Below are 20,555 nucleotides of genomic sequence, written 5' to 3'. Positions count from 1 at the left end.
CCCGGAGCACAGGTTCCGCCCAGGCAGAGAAAGCAGCCAGCGCCCTGGTGCAATGAGCTGTGGATCACAATGGGCTGGGCTGGGCGGTGGGGGCACCTCACGCTGTGCTCTCAGCTCGGGCGAGCAGAAGGCCCCGCTGGGGAGAACTGGAGCCCCAGCTCAGAGGAGGGGAGCAGGCTGCTCAGGAGAAGGATCCAGACTCCATCTGGAGCCCCCAGGCACCTGGCTGAGCTCTGGAGCAGCCAGATGGGCCCTCGCTGTCTCTCTGACAACAGGAACAGCCCAGCCCTGCGGCTTGGGGACATTTACAAACATGCAACTGCTGCTCGTAGCTGAGTGCTGGGTTCAGCTGCGTCATGTCCCCGGGTACAGCAAGCGGGAGGTGCCTCCTGCACCCACTGCCAGCACTGCTCTGGGCACCTGGGGCAATACACCCCTCCCTCCCTCCCCAGGCACCATGGGTATCGGGTCAGTACCACAGGACCCAACTACAGAGGGACATGCAGTGCCAGCGCTGCCCGGGCACCAGGCACAACGCACTGGCCAGGCTGCTGCACCAGGGCCATGGTGCCAGCCCGCACTGCCTGTGTGCTAGGCACAGTATGACTGGCCTGGCTCATGGCCAGGCACGTGCCCAAAAGATGGCTGGAAAAAGGGGTAGAGGTGGGCGGCCAGAGCTGTGTCTTGCACCCTCATGTTACCCCACGCAGGAGCTGGCCGGAGGGGTGGGGCCCACTCCGGCTCAGCCGCACTCCTCAGAGTGACTCCCCTGCCCAGCCACTCCCCAGAGCCCACAAAGCCTGGGAGCAGGGGGGGCCTTGGCCAGGCATCTGGCTGAACCATCTGGTACTTTTACTAATGGTGCTGGTGCCACCTATTGGCAATTGCAAACCCTGCCTGTTTCGGGTGAATCTCTCTCCTCTGACACTCGGGTCTTGGCCTTGCCTGCCAGACCACGGGGTGCTGAGGGGGAGACACAGACAGGCATGCACAGTCTGCAGGGGTCCCAATTCCCCCCACCCCCGGGGGAGCAGCATGAACGGCTCTGCAGGGGCCCATGTGCCATAACAGGACTCTGAGCGGCGAGGGGGGCACCCAGTGGTGGCAGGAGCTCAGTCCAGACACGTTAGCCACCTCACACTCTCCCAGAGAAGGGCACAGCCATACAGCGCATTTTATTTGGGAGTAGCACCCGAGGGAGTCAGTGCTGCAGCCAGCCAGGTAGCTGCACGGCGGGCGGGCCGTTCCTGAGCGGAGCTGCCCCAGTTTCACTGACGCTGGGCATTGTGGCAGCAGAAGGGCCCGGGTTCCTGCCGCCGCTGCAGAGAGATTGAGAACCGGAACAGCGTGCAGGGAGGGAGTCGTCAGCGGCAGGCTCAATTTCAAAGTAGGCATGTTCAAAACCCATGTCCCACCCACAGGCACGACCTGGGGCATGCGGGGGACACTTCACCGACAGAGTCCCGCTCCAAATGCCCAGCTCGCTGCAAGGCAAGATGCCCTCCACACTCAGTGCCAGGTGGCTGAACTCCCCTGGGCACAGCCACCCACCTCGGGTCTTGGGGCTGGCTCCTCTCTGACCTGGCCAGCAGTGGAGAAGGCCTGGTCCCCAGGAGCCGGCTGCTGTGGGGGATTCCAGTAGGGGCTGTGGCCGCTGCCATTCCTCAGAGACCAGACTGAGCGCTGAACTCAGCTAGCATGGGCAGCGGTTCTGAGCCACGCAGGCCATCTAGGCAGACAGGACCATCTGAGGGTGACCCTCAGTTTCCTTCCCTTCGGTGTGGAGGCTGGGCCCAGGCCCTGACGTGTGCGACAGCGATGCAGTGTGGCCAGGCGTGGCTGGGCTGATGCCTCTGAAAGAGAAGAGATTCCCTTTGGATCTGGCAGCATCCAGCCTGCGGCCTTTCCTCAGGGCCTCCTGCACGTCACCCTCCTCCTCCACCACACAGCCCTGGGGGATCCAGCAGGAAGAGCCGCCCCCGTAATGCCGGGAGATGGGCAGGTCAACCACCGAGCCTCTCCCACCCCATCCCAAACACTGTGCCTCTGGCCTAGCCCCGAATGCCGCTGCCCTGCCCATGCTCCCCTTCCTCAGCACCCACAGCTGCCCCTTCCCGCATGCAAATGGCTTCTCAGTGCCCGGTCCTGCTAGATGAAACCACTTGGCCCTGCCTCCCTTGGCCTCTCTGGCCCAACCCACAAGCAGTGGGCGAGAGCTCTGCCATTTAGGGAAGTGCCCCAAACCCCACCCCACAGGTTTCTCTCGGTGGGTCAGAGCTCAGGAGAGGTGTGCGGGTTCTCAGCTGCAGTGAAGCCCTGGTGTGGGGCTGCCAAGCGTGAGTGTCGGAGCTTGGCTGCTGCTCCATTACGCTCTGGGATATAGATACCTACTGAGGATCGTTCGCCCGCTGACCCAGCCCAGCTCAGGACTTGTTGTGGAAATCCACAATCGCACAGACACACTTATGAAGGGTGGGATTTCGTCCTCACACAGCCGGCCCCCTGGCCTCACCCAGCACCACCTCCTCTGGCACATCCACAGGCGCTGAGACACAGCATGACTGCCCGCACATGGCGCCAGCAATTCCGCACGGACGTGGAGCGTGTGCCCAGGAGGAGGCTGGGGTTGGACCCACGTTCCTCCCCCACCGTGCTCCCAATTTTAAAATGTGACCCAGCGTGAGGAAGGTTTGGATGTTTGCTCAGCCACCCCCTATTAAACAGGGGTGCACTGTAGGGCTCCGAACGACGGGTGTCCACCCATCCTCCCCCTCCCCCTGCTGGAAAGGAATTAAACGACACAAAGGGAGACTCCCCCCTGGAGCCTACACCCTTGGCCTGGATCCTCCAGTGCCCTGGCCATTCCTGCTGCCCCGCTCTGGATCCTGCAGCGGGGTGATGGTCGCACTCTCTGGGAGGAACCTGCCCATTTCACACCCGGCGCATGAGCTGCTGGCAGACGGGACGACAGAGTCAAGCCCTGTTGCCAGGAGTGGAGGTGTGCTACAGCCGGACACAGGAGGCACTCCCTCCCCTTACCTTTGGGCGGAGGAGGGGGGCAGGGCGATCACCCTGGGACGGGCCGTCAGAACCACCTCGCCACGGCTGGCCTCCACCATTATGTTCTGGAGCGTGTTCTCCAGCACCAGCTCCAGCAGGTTCCCGAACGCAGGCAGCCTAGAAAGCCCAGAGGTGCAGGCTGGGGATGTTTAATGCTGCAGAGAGGGCAGCTGAGATTCCCCCGGCACACACCGGGCTCCAGCAGGTGCTCCTAGTGCACAGGCGGGTGCCAAGGTGCCACGGCCAGCCACACGGAGAGCGGAGAAATGCAGCACCTGATCCCACGCCCTCCCCTGGAGTAGCCCAGCCACTCTCTCTGCATAGACTGTGCCTGAATCGGGGGCTGATGGGCAGGAGCCTCCAAACCGCCTTGTCTGAAAACCCTGCCTCGTCTGCACTGAATCGCTGTGTCCACAGCTGCTCTCATCTGCAGTGCTGCGTTGGGTCAGGAGCACTGCATGCTGGGGCTTGTCGCCTGCACAGGCCGCACCGCTGTACACAAGAGGAGGGTGGCTAGCAGGCTGCGCGGGAGAACTCAGTGGGTGGCCACACACAGTGCATGGCTAGCCCACTGGAGGTACAATGTGAGAGGGGGAGACAGATTCGTGTCGAAGGTGACACCAGTGCCACGCAGTGGGCTTCCCATGGCCATGCTCCCTGCATCACACCAGCCGGGGCTCCTCCTCACCTGGTGATTCTCTCCTTCTCCTCCCGTAGCTGTTCCTGCTGAAGGATGTCACGCAAGCTATCCGGAGGCTCCTCCCCAGCCGCCCTGGGAGAGGTGACCAGGCTCATCTCACATTCTTCCTGTCTCTCCCCCTCCTCCTCCTCTCCCGACTTGTCCTTCGCACAAGGGGCTGGGGAAGGAGACACTCTGGAGGAGCCACCCAGGCTCTGCTTCCTGCCCTGGTGCTTTGCTGATCCTGCAGCCCTGACCTGCTGGAAATAAGGCAGGGGCTCATCCAGGCTCCTGTTCACCGCCTGGTGGAACTGGGTGTCCTCCAACAGGCCTCTGCGATGGGAGGGAAAGGAACAAAGGGATCAGAAACAACAGGCCATGGTCCCCTCTGACATAAGTAGACGCATGCCCGCGAGGCCGATGTCCTTGGCAGTGTAGTGACCCCTAGGGATCACTGTAAGCCAGCTGCTCACACTTGAGTCAGTGGCCAACTTGGCCCCCTGCTAGGCCTGGGGAAGATCGCATCGATCCCTGAGTGCCTATGCCCAGAGCCTGTACAGCCAGTTAGTCGTAATGTAGCATCCTCCAGCAGGATCTCGCACTCGGCAGGTGGGTGTGGTGCAAAGGCCACGGCCGGGGGATTGGCAGTGCCTCTGAAGCCAGGACAAACGACAGTTCCAGAATCCAGCAAGCAGCTGGGAGCGACACAGGAGGAGAAGCGGCACTGACGTTTATTACAGCTCCTCCCCAGCAGCTGGTGGGCACGCGAGGGAGCGCACACCCTCTGGTCAGCCCTCGCGCTCCTGGCTTAGCATGGCTGGCGATGCACAACCCCCAGGGTAGGGCTCCTGCGCTTCTGTCTTTCGCAGGCCCAATTCCCCATTCCACCCCACTGGTCTGACACAACGTTCCCGCCACTGGAAGGCCAGTAGAACGGAGCGGAGAATCGGGCCCATCTGCAGCAGTCCCCGTCCCGTCCCCCCCCGGCCCCCATTACAGCGGGGAGACACTGACTCCGAAAGGAAAGGGGAGCCTGTACCTGATCACAGCAGCCAGCAGGTCAGTCACCACCTGCATCTCCTGTTCGGAAGAGCCAGCCAGCGCCAGAAGAACAGGGTCTGTCCTGACGCCTCCCTCGTCCTTCCGCCTGTCCACAGCCTTGTCTCCCACCATCTCCTTGAGATGCCTTCAAAATAAGAAAAAGCAGAGGGCGCCTCAGAGACAAAGTACAGTGCCTGGAACTTGGGAGGGGGCCTGAGGGAAACCAGGACATGATCAGGTAATTAGAGTTGGTAGCATCAAGCACATCACTAGGGGCTGGAGTGGGGCACCTGGCTCACCCAACCTTGCACCGAGTAAGTTTTGGTGCAGAGAGAATCGTTTTTACCCCAGCTCTGACGATACATAACAACAGGACTTTGGAAAGACATGGGACCCTGCAGCATCCATCGGAGGGATAATGCTGTAGACCAGAGGGCCTGCAGTGCTGGCAAACAGCTGGAAGCAAAGGGGAACAAGGGAGGGCACAGAAGCGTCCGTGTGGAGCAGAGAGGCACCTCTGGGTGAGAGAATGGACTGAAAGAGCGCCCCCCTGGGCCACACGCAGGCACTGCTGAGACAACAGCAACCACCTCTGCTGACACATGCAATGACCAGATCAGCTAGTTCCACAGGGATTTACGGATGCCAATAAATTGCAGCCAGTCTGAAACCTGGCTCTCAGCGCCTGGCTGAGGGACCTGTGCTCCCTGCCTACGATTCCAAGCAGCAGCCTTGTGCACCAGCCGACATGCATTACCTGGGCCAACAGAAGACTCAGGGAAGGTGTCAGCAGGGAGGCTGCCAGCAGGAGAGCGGACATGTGCTGGCAGCTCTCGAGAGAGAGCTATGATTGAAGCCCTCAATCACCATCCCCCAAAGGGCCCGAACTGCCCCTCCAGAGGAACAGCTCCTGATTCACATCAGGACCAGTGAGAGGGGACTCAGGCCCCAAGTGTCTGCCAGGAGCCTTCCCGGTCTGTTCCCAACTCCCCAGGCAAGCGCCAGTGCATGCGGGGGTCACAGTGCATGTACGTCGATGGCAGAGAGCCGTGAGCTCAGGCCTTGCTCGGCTCCAACCCGGGGCACTCGGCGTTGAGGGATTTAATGCTGCTGACAATGAGCAGAGCACCTTGAGCCCCACCAGCATCAAAGCCCTGCAAGCACAGATCAGACGATCGTTTTTCCTGGGCAAGGCAGGGAATCAGCTGGTGGTTTCTGAGCCAGGGCTGGAGGCAGCAGAGGGGAAGACAAGGTGCCACTTGGTGGTTCTCAAATTTTTGTCCTAAGTGACCCTTTTACACAGCAAGCCTCTGAGTGCGACCCCGCCATATAAATTAAAAACACAGATTTTTAAATATTTAACACCATTATAAATGCTGGAGGGAAGCAGGGTTTGAGGTGGAGGATGACAGCTTGCGACCCCCCATGTAATAACCTCATGATCCCCTGAGGGGTCACAACGCCCAGTTTGAGAATCCCTGAGGTAAAGGGACACAGTGGCATTACAGATCCCTGGGTTCACTTCCCAAGAGCCAGGTGTCAAGCCAGATTTCAACTCAGGTTTCTGGATTCAGCCACCCTAAATTCCTCCTGCAGCTCACGGAGAAACATCCTTTGTCACTTGCTGTCCTGATGCAATTGCTGTGCACTGTGAAACAGCTGCCATGTTTCTAGTCCAAGGGTTGAGTCGACGTACACGGGCATGCGTCGTAGCAGGAAGAGCTCTGGGTCAGGTGGAGATGTAATTCCAAACAAGAGGCCTGTCTTTTCTTACCGGCAAAGGAAGTATTTGGGGAGCTCGGAGCAGAAGTTACTCAGGAAGTCGTCCATGGAATGGGACCTGGCTGTCACTCCGAGGTGTAGCAGATGGGACTTGGGAGGCTCTGGTTTGGCCCACAGTCTACTGGCTTCTTTGTCCATCAGGTGCCTCCTCTGACTGCGGCTGACGGGTGGATTGGGCGCAGGGAGGTTTTTAATGGGGGGCAGAGTCTGTTGGGGAAGAAGAAAAATTAGCCTTTTACTGAGCCTTCTGCTGGCACTAACTTCTCCTTCAGCACTGAGCCCTGGTGCAGGAAATGACCAGAACTGGGTGTGGATACCTGATCTCACATCACCATCCACACAGTGACCAGAGAAGGAGGAAGCGTCAAAACATGGAGGCCAAAAGGAATGAAATGGAGACTGACCCCTCTACCCAGCCTTGCAACAGGTTAGCAGCAGGGCCAACTTCCTCTTTACACTGCCCAAGACCCAGGGCCTCAGCTCCTTTCATGGCAGTATTAGCCTGGGTGATTGGCGCCCAGGTCTGAGTGCCTGGGTTAGTCCAGCCCAGGGGTGAGCAGCCGCACTGCAAAGCCCTGCCCAAGTCACTGCGCACCCCCATGTGTGTCGCCTGGACCTCTGGAAGCAGACCCCAGAGTTCTCTGTGCTGTATTAAGCTGAGTCCTTCTGATTCTTTCCCAGTGAACTGGGGGACAACTTGTCTGTCCAGCTGGATACAGGTGGAATTGTGGGAAGGCATTGGAAGACTGTCAGCACTCGAGTGATTTAGCCTGCATCTTCACTCCAGAGTGGACTGCTACCAGCCCACGTGAAAGCCTATACTCCCAGTCATGCCAGCTAGACTCAGTTCCCAGCACCATTAGTCTCAGGTGAGAGGGTTTTGTGTACAGATGGGAAAGAGTTGGGGCAACACCCGGGGAAGAGTTTGTGTTAACTCTGCAGTGAAGTCAGATCCACAGGTGAAAGGGCAATTCAGTCTCTATGGTCACGCCCTGGCTTCTCCGCTGACAAGGGAGAATTAGTAACATTTCTGTCAAGGACGCCCAAGTAGGCAGAGATCTCCCTACACATTTCACACAGGGAAGGTGGGTCATTGCCAGCAGGTTCCAATCAGCCTGCAGCTTCCACCTAAACTGCTCGCCCCTTCTCAGTCATCTCCCTTCCCCAGCCAACCTCCCTTCCATTCCAGTCTGATGTATGGTGAATGCCCCCAGCTCCCCAGCCCCACCCTCGGCCCAGGAAACTCCCCAGGATGGCTCTGGCAGGTCGAGAGACTCACCATGCTAGATGCACAGAGCCATCTTCAGTCTCAGTCTATCCTACAGTCCCTGCTCTTGGAACTCCCTGGGTCCTGAGACCCTCTCTAAGGTCACACCCTTCATCTCACAGCCCTTTAGTACAGCCCCCCACAGAGCGGCCCACATTCGAGACACCCCGACACACTGCCGATGAACCGCATGGCAGGCAGAACCCTCTGTCCACGGTGCCAAAACTTTCACTCAGCAGCATCTTATCTCCAGCCATCAATGTATGTTTGGTTCTAATTTAACCCACCTCTTCTGTAAAGCTAGCAGCCGACAGTCATAGCCAAACAGCCTAATTCTTCTATGTATGAACATCTCCTCCCAGCGTGGCAGTCTAGCCTTTCAAGGAAGCGTTTTACTGGCTCTGTGCACCCTGTCCAGCCAGCCTCCTTGCCCCACATTCCCCAGGATCTCACTGCTGGGCTCGGTCTACTTCTGGGGATGGAGCCATCTTACCTTGCACTGTCTGGTCACAGCGGGCGACTTAGTGAGTTTTTCTTCTGCAGAGGAGTCTGATGAGCTCTAAACAGAGGAAAGGAAATGAGAACCAGGTTAAATGAGAACCACTCCCCAGTTAGTCAGTTTCCAGAGCCTCCGGTTCTGCTCTTCACCAGGCTCTGATCAGATATTCCCTTCCAAATGTCACATGATCTTTAGTAAATTCAGAGTTTGCTGGATGAGGATCATTTTGATTTCGTTACAAAGCTATCACATATGCCAGCCCTTCTCAAGTGTTACACATGCAGCAGAAGGGACTGAGGTATTCTTGTGGGTAAAACAAAAGACAAGGAGCCAAGATCATCTTGGGTTCTAGTAGCCATGGAGCAACTGACCACATGAAGCTTGGGAAAATCACATGACCCCCTTGCCTGTCATTGGCCCAGAGGGGTTTATTTTTAGAGAAGGCTCCTCACTGAAACCCAGATGCTCTTCTGCAGCTGAGAAGCTGGAAAAACAAATTACACACAAAGAAGCGTCTTGTTCCCTTGGGGAGCTGAGAATTCCCAGGAACTGTTCCTTACTCTGACATGCTGCTTTAGATTGCTCTCGGCCCCCAGGTCCTGCTCGGTGATGGTGAATTCCACAGTTTGCCGTTCCTTCTCAGCCTCCCATTCCTGGAGCGCCTTCTCGTACTTAGCCAGAGGCTGCTGCATGACAACCTAGGAAACTAACCCGAGATTAGAAGGAGCAAGGCCAGCAGGAAGGCGTAAAGAGCTGCCCATGCCACATTCTTCCTGCAACAGTGTAAGGCCATGGACAGTGTATGGTTCATGCTCTCTGGCTCATAATACATGATCGTCAATAGTCATGCGAACCAGCATTCAAACCCGCGGTCCTTTTCCCTTGCCGTGCCTTCCAGGACCTTGGAGGATATGCCCTGAGTCCTGCAGAGAGGTGGACCGATCTCATATCAAGAGAACTCAAGAGAGTATTAGCAGCATGGGTGTATCACACATTCTGCTCCTAGCAGTACAAGAAGCAAGTGCCCCAATTCAGTGACTGCCCCAGCTCAGTACATTACTCATTACACAAGCATTTCTCACAGTTAATCTTAGTGTGACGAACCACAGCCACACCTCCCTCACGAGTGGGGATCGAACCCCAAATGCCTAGTGCTAAACACCAACGGCCTCCAGCCCATGAGCTAAAGAAGAACTCTGTTGTCAGCAGTAGGCTGTTAGTTGCTGGGGGCAGCCCTAGAGGGAGACATGACAGCATCACTGAGCCGATGAAAGAGGTAGCTGCCCCCCACGTCTCACCTCACACACCAGATCCGCATTGTAGAAGCATGGGTTCCCAGATGCTTGCAGCGTGATGATGCAGTGGGTACCGTCCCCGGGCTGCACGACCCCCATCTCTGGTACGATCTGTAGCGTCTAAGACACAGTGTGGACTCATTACAGTGACCTCTGTCCGGTATGTCTCTACTCACCGGCTGGGTAACACAGGCCTCGGGAATTCTCCCAGACTGCCCTCCACATGAAATCACTAGACCTGGGAGGGATCCTGGAGCTACCACAGGTTTCACTGGTGTGGAAGGGTTATGGGGACCCAGGCTGCCGAACAGGAGGCGTGATGCGCTGATTCTGCGCAGCTAGAATCCACTCAAGTCCAGTCTCCAGACCTCCCATTCCCTATCTTCCTCTGAGCTCTGCTGCTTTGCCCAAATCCCCAGTCATCTCCTTCAGGTTTCTAAGTACCCTTCTTCCCCCATGTGCTAATGTACATGCCACCTCCATCAGACTGCCCGCGCTCCCATTGTTCTGATGCAATCAGAGAGCAGGGCCCTTTCACGGCCCAGTGTTGCAGAGCTGAAAGCAGAACTTACCTCGCTGGCGCTAGAAGCGCCGACGTGCCAGGCAAAGATGACTGCCTCGCTCTCGGAGGCATTGTTGAGAAAGACGAGCCGGCTGGACTTGCTGTAGACTGGGATGTTTCCAAGGCAAATCCTGTGCTGGGATAAGAAGGCTGTCTGGAAAAGAGAAACCAGGCAGGAACTTCAGCCAGAGAAGATGGGTGCACGTTCCAGAGAGACGAGCACAGCTCTACCCTGTATCTGCCTGATGTCCAGCAATCGATGGGTCACGTTTGGCTAGCACCAGATACACTAGTCATTTATATAACGCTGGACATCCTGTTCCAACAAGACAATTACTGCCTGGTTCTAGGGCCATTCCTGTCCTCCAAGGTGGGGTTAGCAAACCGGGGCACTGCCCTGCCCAGGTTACAAAAGCTGTCTCTTTTCGGCAAGGTGGCAACCCTTTCCAGCAGCAGGAGGTTCCAGGCCGCGCAGTGTAACGACACGGAGGATGTCATGCTGCAGCTGGGTTAGGCAAGAGACATCCCCGGAGCACAAGAGCTGCAGCTAAGCCAGAGTCTCCAATCAGAGCAGCTGCTCTTTTGGCAAGTTCTGAAGACCCCCCACTCAGTAATAGCGGGCAAACCCTGGGGTCCTGACTTGGACAAAATCCCCACTGACCTGACTGCGAGTTCCAGGTAAGCACTCCATAACTCAGCCTGGTGCAAGGTGCTGCAAACACTAATTAATTACACTGAAGAGTTAGAGAAGTTTAACAAGCTTCGGATTACAAATTTCAGAACCCCCTAGGGACACTGATATGCATGGCATTCTAGAGCACGTTGTAAATTGTCCTGTTGGCTTTCCACAAGAGTGCGATCTTCCTTACAAAAAAAAAAAAAAAAAAAAAGAAAAGGAGTACTTGTGGCACCCTAGAGACTAACAACTTTATTAGAGCATAAGCTTTCGTGAGCTACAGCTCACTTCATCGGATGCATTCAGTGGAAAATACAGTGGGGAGATTTTATATACACAGAGAACATGAAACAATGGGTGTTACCATACACACTGTAACGAGAGTGATCAGGAAAGGTGAGCTACTACCAGCAGGAGAGCGGGGGGGATGGAACCTTTTGTAGTGATAATCAAGGTGGGCCATTTCCAGCACTTTACAAGAACAGTAGGAGGGGAAATAAACAAGGGGCAATAGTTTTACTTTGTGTAATGACACATCCACTCCCAGTCTCTGTTCAAGCCTAAGTTAATTGTATCCAGTTTGCAAATTAATTCCAATTCAGCAGTCTCTCGTTGGAGTCTGTTTTTGAAGTTTTTTTGTTGAAGATCTCTATCAAGCATTCTTACAACTACAATACCCACCTGCTGAAGTGAAGAAACAGATTGACAGAGCCAGAAGAGTACCAGAAGTTACCTACGACAGGACAGGCCCAACAAAGAAAATAACAGAACGCCACTAGCCGTCACCTTCAGCCCCCAACTAAAACCTCTCCAGCACATCATCAAGGATCTACAACCTATCCTGAAGGACGACCCATCATTTTCACAGATCTTGGGAGACAGGCCAGTCCTTGCCTACAGACAGCCCCCCAATCTGAAGCAAATACTCCAGCAACCACACACCATACAACACAACCACTAACCCAGGAACCTATCCTTGCAACAAAGCCCGTTGCCAACTGTGTCCACATATCTCTTCAGGGGACACCATCATAGGACCTAATCACATCAGCCACACTATCAGAGGCTCGTTCACCTGCACATCTACCAATGTGATATATGCCATCATGTCCCAGCAATGCCCCTCTGCCATGTACATTGGCCAAACCGGACAGTCTCTACGTAAAAGAATAAATGGACACAAATCAGACGTCAAGAATTATAATATTCAAAAACCAGTCGGAGAACACTTCAATCTCTTTGGTCACTCGATTACAGACCTAAAAGTGGCAATTCTTCAACAAAAAAACTTCAGAAACAGACTCCAATGAGAGCCTGCTGAATTGGAATTAATTTGCAAACTGGATACAATTAACTTGGACTTGAATAGAGACTGGGAGTGGATGGGTCATTACACAAAGTAAAACTATTGCCCCTTGTTTATTTCCCCTCCTACTGTTCTTGTAAAGTGCTGGAAATGGCCCACCTTGATTGGTTTCAGAGTAGCAGCCGTGTTAGTCTGTATTCGCAAAAAGAAAAGGAGGACTTGTGGCACCTTAGAGACTAACCAATTTATTTGAGCATAAGCTTTCGTGAGCTACAGCTCACTTCATCGGATGCCTTCCTTTCCATCTTGATTATCACTACAAAAGGTTCCTCCCCCGCCCCCCGCTCTCCCGCTAGTAATATCTCACCTTTCTTGGTCACTCTTGTTACAGTCTGTATGGTAACACCCATTGTTTCATGTTCTCTGTGTCTATAAAATCTCCCCACTATATTTTCCACTGTATGCATCCGATGAAATGAGCTGTAGCTCACGAAAGCTTATGCTCAAATAAATTTGTTAGTCTCTAAGGTGCCACAAGTCCTCCTTTTCTTTTTACGGATACAGACTAACACGGCGGCTACTCTGAAACCTGTCATCTTCCTTACAGGAAGTCTGCTCCACTCTTACTAAGACCTGGTCTACATTACAGGTTATATCGGTCTAACTTTCACACCCCTGCGTGATGTAAATAATCCACCCCCTGAGCTATGTGACCTAAGTGCCGGTGTAGACAGAGCTCTCTCAACAAAAGAGCTTCTCCTGCTGACATAGCTGTTGCCTCTTGCCGAAGCAGCATTAGTAAGCCAACCGGAGAGCTCTCTCCCGCCAGCTTAGAGCATCTCCACCATAAGTGATCACATTGAATCCTCTCAACTTGTGTTACACCACTGGATCCGGGCTCTGGCAGGCCAGCTCTCAGCTGGGCCAGGAAGTCCGCAACCAAGTCTCACGACACTTTTCACTGTGAACAAGTTGTTAGTTGCCTGTTTAAGTAGCAACCCTGCTGTCTGTGTCTGGATCAAGTGATGCCTAGTGTACTGCTGTTAGCACATGGGTGTGCGAGCCTGGCCCAGGAACGAAAGGAGCATAGCTTTCTTTTAATGAATAAATGACCACGGAAAAGCTGCCGTACTCACTAAAGGTGACCGTTAGCTAGCTTTAATCTTTAATAATGCGATGGTCACATGACAACACCCCAACAACCATCTTGATTCTGGTTCCAGTGGAGATGGAATTGCGAGTAAATCATCTTTCGGGACAACAGCTACCATGGGCAGGAATCTGGCTTTTCCAATATCAGGCCAAGGCGCTCCCCATGCAACCAGAGCCTCTAGAAAAGAGGCCACCCACCAATTTCAAACCTTTTCATGCACTTCTGGAATGATTGCCTTTATCATGCTGTGGCTATGGTAATATCACACCTGGTGCTTACCTGCCCAGGCACTGTTAGTTTTGAAGAACCTGGAGTCACTGAAGGAGACAAGACTTGGTCGAACTGGGCAGTCTGTCCCATAATATTTGGATCGTAGCCTATTCCCTGGAAGGTGATCAGAGCCGAATCTCCCTCCAAGATGTGGATGGGAACATCCACCTGCCACAGAAAGGGCAACAGGGATAAATTCAGGGCTGCATTTTGAGGGACCCCCTTACAAAGTGATGTCTTTGCTAATGGAGCTGGACTGCAGCCTCCTCATTTGGAATAAGTGACCTGTGCAGTGGGATTCTTAGAGACACTGACTAGACAAGTCCCCCCGAGACCCACTAAGTGCAGGGACACTAGCTGCCTGCTGGGTATGTGGGTTACGTAACAGTACTGTGCAACAGATACCTCTTTGGAGTAACTACTTTTGAAAGACTTCCCAGTCTGATCCTATAGCCAGTTATGGATGTGTTGCAACTTCAAGAGCCTGATTCTCCTTTGCACCAAGGCCCCTTTACACCACGCAGACCCAAAGTCTCTAGTATTTAGGCTCTCTCTGTTCTCATCCTGATTCCTCGCCCCACAGTTTCATGGTGGCGCTACAGGGGGCTCCCTGTCTGGTCACGGGGCCAGTGACACCAGATCCCTGCAAGCACAAGGTGCAGGGAAAGCTAAAGTTCTGGCGAGGTAGAGCAGAGACCCCTGGCCAGGGGCACGAGGAGGAGGACAAGACCCCAGCTGTGGGGCACACCACCCATTGCTGAATGGCTCCTGCCAGGGGATGGCCCCGCACTCCCAGCAGCGAGTGCGTGAGCAGGGTCATGGCAACAGGACTGCAGAGGGCAGCTGAAGAGTACCAGACCCAGGAGTGACACCGGGCCCCTGCAGGCGCTAAGTCCAGCAGGGGCTGTGCTTGCCCACTGTAACCAACAGATTTTTTTTTGTCAGTGTCAGCGTGCCAGGTGAAATCAATGTTTCACGAGGACAAATGATTTAAATCAGATCCTACCAAGCCAATTTCTGATGTGAACAGAGACGGCTGCAAGATCTTGGCCTCTTCAGCCACCCCAGGGAAAGCACTTTACACGATCACTCGTTTATACTGAGGAGCATCTTACCGAGTATGTTCTGGCTTCCAGTGGTGAGAAGACCCACTCAATGTGGCTTGTCATGCCAGGAAGGATCTCCCCCCTGGGATTCAAACAGACAAACACGGGGTGCTGGAAATTCTCCTCCTGGATTTTCATCACAGAGTCCAGCTGAACCTCATAAGCCACAGCCATGGAGCCCCCGTTGTACAGCTCATAGATCTGCAGGTAACAGAAGAGGGGTGCAGTGCTCACTGTACCACGCTGAAGTTAAACTAGTTAGCAACAGCCCTCAGGCCTGAGATGAGGATTAATGAAGTTCATAAGTCAGGGCATTTAATAGAACAGAGGTTCAGAGGGAGGAGACCCCATAACGCCAGAATTTATAACAAAGGGTCTGGTAGGTGACCATACAAAGCCAACATCTATCACCACATCTACATACACTCTTTCTGCTACAGCGCCTCCCACACACTGCCCACCGAACGCAGTTTTACTCAGGTCCAGTGGCAGCAGGCTGCAGAAATCAACAATATATGCTAGCATCTTATGGGACAATCAGTTCAGTCAGATCTTTGGAGATGGGAACCAGAGTTCAGAGATGGTGACCTCCCGCCCGCCTCCCCAGTGCAGAACAGGCCCTACCGCCCATCTCCAGGGCTTGGGCTAGTTCCAGTCTCAAACCACCCATGTGATGGGGCCTCACTACTTCCCTTGAGAGGCTATTCCACAGCCTAACAAGTGCCATTGCTTCCTTCCCTCCCCAGCACAGGCCGGCATTCTAGCTATTTTGCTCTGCCTGCTGGTAGGTAAGAGTCATGGCCACTCACCTGTTTGGGTGGGCTGGAGCTGCCGCTGGCGATGGGGGTGAACAGATGCTTAGTGGAGGTAAAATGAACGTACCGCTGCTCCCGTTCCACTGTCACGCCAATGAAATTCAACTACAGTGCAGGCCAGGGAAAAGAACCAGTAATTCTCTCCAGGAAGAAAGCATCATGCTATCACAGTTACAGAACTAAATCAGTAATAACAGGAGAGGCAGATAGGAGCTAAGAGGCATAAGCAAGGAAGGTAAATATTACTGACCTGTACAGTCTTCCTCTCGGAAGGTTTGAATTGCACCAATCCCCACCCCCGCCCCACAGGTGCACACTCCCAGCCCGACAGCTGTGAGACAGAGCTTTGGCGCTTTATCTCCTGTACCAGGAGATGGTACCAGCCTTATCAGGGAAGAGCCGTAAGTGATTCCCTTCCTCCAATTCTCAGTCACAGGCCCTCGGACAGTGACCCATTCCAGGGAGCTCTCTAATGCGGGGGAGCCTAGAAGCTGCCACAGGAACCAACAAGCATAAATGTGAAGTGGAAAACCAGTGGAGTTATCAACAGTGTCCCCTCTGCAACGCAGCAGAAAGGAACCTCAGAGGCTGGATGTCCTCCCCTCACCAACTCTACAGAGCCCCTGAGAGGGCAGACCTCGAGCCACACGGGGCAGGGAACTGCAGGCTATAATTTCCCGTTGGAGTGCACCGGAGAAACCCAGAGCTGTTTGATCTAGAGCGTGACTGCAGCGTTGAGGTGGAGACTGCCGAGGAAGCCCCAGATACAGCTGTTGGACAGGGTGTAGGCAGGGTTCACAAGAAGCTTGGAGGCCTCAGAACTCCACAGCGAAATGGTTGAGCCGGTTTCTCTTCCAATCGTATAAATCTTTTGCCTTTTACTAAAGATTTCTGTGGAGAGGAACATTTATGAGTTTCTACCCAATTTTTTTGTGAAACTTTTTTAAGAGCCCAGGTGGGAGAGCTACTAAAGCAAGGGGGAGACAGGAGCTGCAATGATCCACAGAATTCCTGGGTTCTCAGAAACCCACGGGAGATGCTGATGTAGTTCTGTAGTTAAATAAGAGCCGAGTAGACAAGAGGCTGGTGGTGCCTCTAAAGTACCTCCTCACCCTGATCAGGAAGCTGAGCCTAACACAAGAAGAGAACAGGCACTAATGGATTCCCAAGGCACGATATCAGTATTTATCATCTCAGAGCACCATACAAATACTTAGCGCCCCAAGGATCAGGGCTCCATTGTGCCAGGCTCTGCACAAATACAAGGGAAGACAGTTCCTGCTCCAGACAATTCACAATCGAGACAGACAAGCAAGAGTGCCTGGGCATGAGATAGTCCCCAAACCCGGCACTCCGATGAGAGTGGGAGATTCCATTTCCTGAGCTTGACTCAGGGAGCCAGGCCTGCTGGCTTTATCCAGCGGGCCCTGCTTTCACAGGACTCTGATCCTCAAGGTGAGACACCTGTTCCCCTGGACACAGGGGATGTTACCTACAGGCAGTTGTCTCAATACAACTGACAATCAAAGTAGCAGGATGGAACTTAGAGAAAGAGATCAAAAGGCTCAGGCTTGCTGAGATCAATACTTTCAATCCTGGCTGAGACCAATACTGATGGACTCTGTAGGCACTGGAAGTCTGCCCGTGATGATCACTGTCTGTCTAAGCATGCAGAGCCCAGAGACGGACACCCACGCAGGGAGCAGGGTTGCTCAGAGAATGCCAGCTCCAGGTAACTATATGCAATGACCAGTTAATAAGCTTTTGAAAGCTTGAAGCATTTAGGGGTCCATCCTGTGGATTCCACATGCCAGTGGGGATCCCCCCAAGATCCTGCCCTTCAGTGGAAGTGATCAAGCCCCCGCTCTGATCTGCGCTCTGGGAACCAGGCTCTATGGCTCAGACTCTCTCAGCATCTACAGCCTGCAGTCGGCTTCCTTTCAAAGCCGCTGATGGCAGCAAATTCTGTCCAGCCCACTCTCCTGCTCCACCGCTGTGCTCTGACAGTGAAGTCAGAGCTGCAGTTCCTTGGATAATGGAGACTGGCCAAGCAAAGGGTTTCCCATGCCAAAAGCCACCACCTCTCTGGAAGAGTGGGGCATGCAGGTTCCCAGAGCTGGGGATTTGCTCCTGCAAAGAGTTTCCTGTAGGAAATCAATGTGGTTTCCTTCAACACCCCCACAAACCTAGAGTCACCTCAAAGCCAGAACAAGTCACTTTAGACCATTAGCCTGCAACCCAGTGGGAGGGGAGGGAGTGAAGGCCCCATAAGAGACCAGACTCCAGATGGAAAAGGTCACTTATGAAGAAAGGCAGTGCCAGGGGAGGGAGAGAGAGGTGGGAACAGATCCATCATCTTGATCCTTTCTGGGCTGGCTTGCTAGTGATCAGCACCAAGCTGTGCTTAGGGCTCAAAGATGGACAAAGAAAATCCATGTCTTGGGTTGGCCCACATGCCCCTAACATCATCATACAGACCCCGGCCTGCAGGCAGTCTGCTCTCCAGTCTGGAAGCACACAGATGGCAACGACCCCCACCCCAGAGCTGCTTACTGATGCCATCTGAGATATCCCAGGTCCAGCTCTTGGGAAAAACACTAAAGCAGCTGTTTCCCTTGAGGCTACGATGGATTCTCCAAATGGCTCCAAGCCTCAATGAATTCCCAGGCATGTCTCTGTTCCCCTTCTTTCCTATGAGTGCAGGCAAAGAGCAATCTTCTGCACCATTCCTGCTCCTCTTGAGGGGGAGGAGCCATATTAGCAGGAGTGTGGTAAGCAATACACAAGAAGTAATTGTTCCGCTCTACTCCATGCTGATTAGGCCTCAGCTGGGAGTATTGTGTTCAGTTCTGGGTGCCACATTCAGGAAAGATGGGAAAAATTGGAGAAAGTCCAGAGAAGAGCAACAAAAATGATTAACGGTCTAGAAAACATGACCTATGAGGGAAGATTGAAAAAATTGAGTTTGTTTAGTCTGGAGAAGAGAAGACTGAGAGGGGACATGAGAACAGTTTCAAGTACATAACAGGCTATTACAAGGAGCAGGGACAAAAATTGTTCTCCTTAGCCTCTGAATAGGGGTCAGCAACGTGTCCATGGTAAAAATTTTGAGGTCTGTGGTAATTTTGAAAGAAACGTTGAATGACTGATTGACATAACCCCCCCACAGTGTCTGTCACTAAATACGGTAATTTTGTCAAGTGTCCATCGCGCAACATGGTGGTGCATAGGACAAGCAGCAATGGGCTTCAATTGCAGCAAGGGAGGTTTAGGTCGGACATTAGGAAAAAACATCCTGTCAGGGTGGTTAAGCACTGGAACAAATTGCCCAGGAAGGATGTGGAATCTCCGTCACTGGAGATTGTTAAGAGCAGGTTAGACACACCCCTGTCAGGGACGGTCTAGAGATAATACTTAGTCCTGCCATGAGTGCAGGGCACTGGACTAGACGACCTCTCAAGGTCCCTTCCAGTCCTACGATTCTATGGTTCTATATCATGCTTCAGCTCCTGTCTAGCATCCTCCATGTGCCATGGGCAGTGGGGGGGGGGGGGGCATGCAGAAGGGTTTCCTCAATACCTCTCCCTTTTCCCCTTCTCTCTCTCCCCACAATATATCAGCGCAGGAGAGGGAAAGTGTGGGGGACAGGCAGCTCCTTTCTGACGCAGCATATCAGCACCCTTGACACACGGGTGCACCGTAGCCTGTACTACAGTTGTGAGTGCACGGGCGGGTGGTGTTCCCTTCAGTGCACAGATGCTGCATCTGCCCCTCCACTGGTCCAGGGCTCCCTGAGCACGGGGGCCAGCGCAGCTCTCTGTGTAGTGGCTGCAGCAGCTCCTACAGCACTGAGCTCTCTCCAAGACTCCTTCAGCATCGTTCCATTCTCACTCTCCTCTGCACCTCGGTCTGGGGCAGGGTGGTGGCCACTGGTCTTAAGCCACTAGAGTCTCTACCGGGCAAGTCAGGGCCATGTGCCCCACTGTCCTCTGGAGCTCTAGGCCTAATCCCTTCCTGGCTGGCTGGCAGAAAGCTGCCGGCCCCTCTCTGGAGTGTGCCAAGCCGGCATCACACAGGGAGCCCATCCAAGGGCTTCAGGGGAAGGTACAGTTAAGCCACTGTTTGAACAACTTGTTCAACGGGCTGGATTTCCAGCTGACGATAGCCCTGAAAGAAAGGAACGGAAAATAAAACACAATGTGAACACAAAGCTCTCCGAGGAAACTTCAGAGACAGACAGGAAGGCTCACAGAGGTCTGAGCCATGCCCAGCAGAGCACAAGGTGACTTTGGCTCTAACTGAGAAAGAGAAATTAGTTCCAATCCCAAGGAAACCCTCAGGGAAAAATGCAAAACAGGAGCAGCTCTTAGCTGTTTTAGTGATCTGCAAGGCAGGGAGAACAAGTGGCAGCTCCTCACTCATGGTTGCGGAGAAAAGAACTGACAGATGAAGGCACGTGGGCTGCTGTCCCCACCTTTGTACAGGCAGGACAAAATGTACCACCTGCTGGACCTGAAGGAATAGCTGCCTCCACACCTCAGAAGCTGTGGGAGATCCTGACGATCACATGCTGGAGCTCAGAACAGGGATCCAACGCAGCTGGTGCTTTAGGAGAAGGCCCATCTCAGAGGGATTTGAAGTGAGACAGTGTTGATGAGGAGGAGTGATGAAGGGAGGGTAAATATACCAGAGAGAGGGCATGAACTGCAGAGGTGAAGACTCTTGCACCAAATGTTTGGAGCGGCAGAGAACCAACCAGTGTGAGACTAGGAAAGGGAGTCTGGAAGCAAGTAGAGAAACAAGGTCCATGAGATACCGCAGGGTGGGCAAGTGTGTGGAAGATTGAAAAACCAGGAAGGCTGTTCTGAGCTGGCTCCTGAAATGAGTGTGGAGCCATGGAAGGATGGGGCTCCTCTGCACCGGCTGTACCATGTAACAATCCTCAGGGCAGAATCCCAGACCCCCTCCAAGCAGAACGCCAGCGGGGTTCAGGTGGCAGGACGCTGGCACCCATGCGGGAATTTTGCCATGGCGCTGACATTTG

The 20,555-nt window shown here is 53.9% G+C and overlaps 1 protein-coding gene and 1 non-coding gene across 2 annotated transcripts in view; one reads left to right on the top strand and one right to left on the bottom strand.

Moving 5' to 3' along the window:
• Positions 1 to 1,165: 1,165 nt before the first annotated feature.
• Positions 1,166 to 20,555, bottom strand: part of CFAP65 (cilia and flagella associated protein 65) — a 44,611-nt gene continuing 25,221 nt past the window's right edge. Inside the window, exons 21-32 of the mRNA XM_074966997.1 lie at positions 15,506 to 15,616; positions 14,706 to 14,897; positions 13,600 to 13,758; positions 10,196 to 10,339; positions 9,627 to 9,743; positions 8,889 to 9,026; positions 8,323 to 8,388; positions 6,555 to 6,769; positions 4,779 to 4,925; positions 3,749 to 4,072; positions 3,040 to 3,177; positions 1,166 to 1,853 (exon numbers count right to left, since the gene is read on the bottom strand). Of these exons, the coding sequence (XP_074823098.1) occupies positions 1,730 to 1,853; positions 3,040 to 3,177; positions 3,749 to 4,072; positions 4,779 to 4,925; positions 6,555 to 6,769; positions 8,323 to 8,388; positions 8,889 to 9,026; positions 9,627 to 9,743; positions 10,196 to 10,339; positions 13,600 to 13,758; positions 14,706 to 14,897; positions 15,506 to 15,616 (1,875 nt within the window). The 3' untranslated portion in view covers positions 1,166 to 1,729. The remainder of the gene's footprint in view (positions 1,854 to 3,039; positions 3,178 to 3,748; positions 4,073 to 4,778; positions 4,926 to 6,554; positions 6,770 to 8,322; positions 8,389 to 8,888; positions 9,027 to 9,626; positions 9,744 to 10,195; positions 10,340 to 13,599; positions 13,759 to 14,705; positions 14,898 to 15,505; positions 15,617 to 20,555) is intronic.
• Positions 16,350 to 16,464, top strand: LOC141996318 (U5 spliceosomal RNA). The gene has a single exon (XR_012641525.1). It is a non-coding gene; the product is annotated as a U5 spliceosomal RNA (small nuclear RNA).

Source organism: Natator depressus, chromosome 11, assembly GCF_965152275.1.
Source record: "Natator depressus isolate rNatDep1 chromosome 11, rNatDep2.hap1, whole genome shotgun sequence".
In the NCBI taxonomy this organism is placed as follows: Eukaryota; Metazoa; Chordata; order Testudines; family Cheloniidae; genus Natator; species Natator depressus.
The sequence above is the reverse complement of the archived record's forward strand: the minus strand, read 5'-3'. Positions and strand labels throughout refer to the sequence as shown.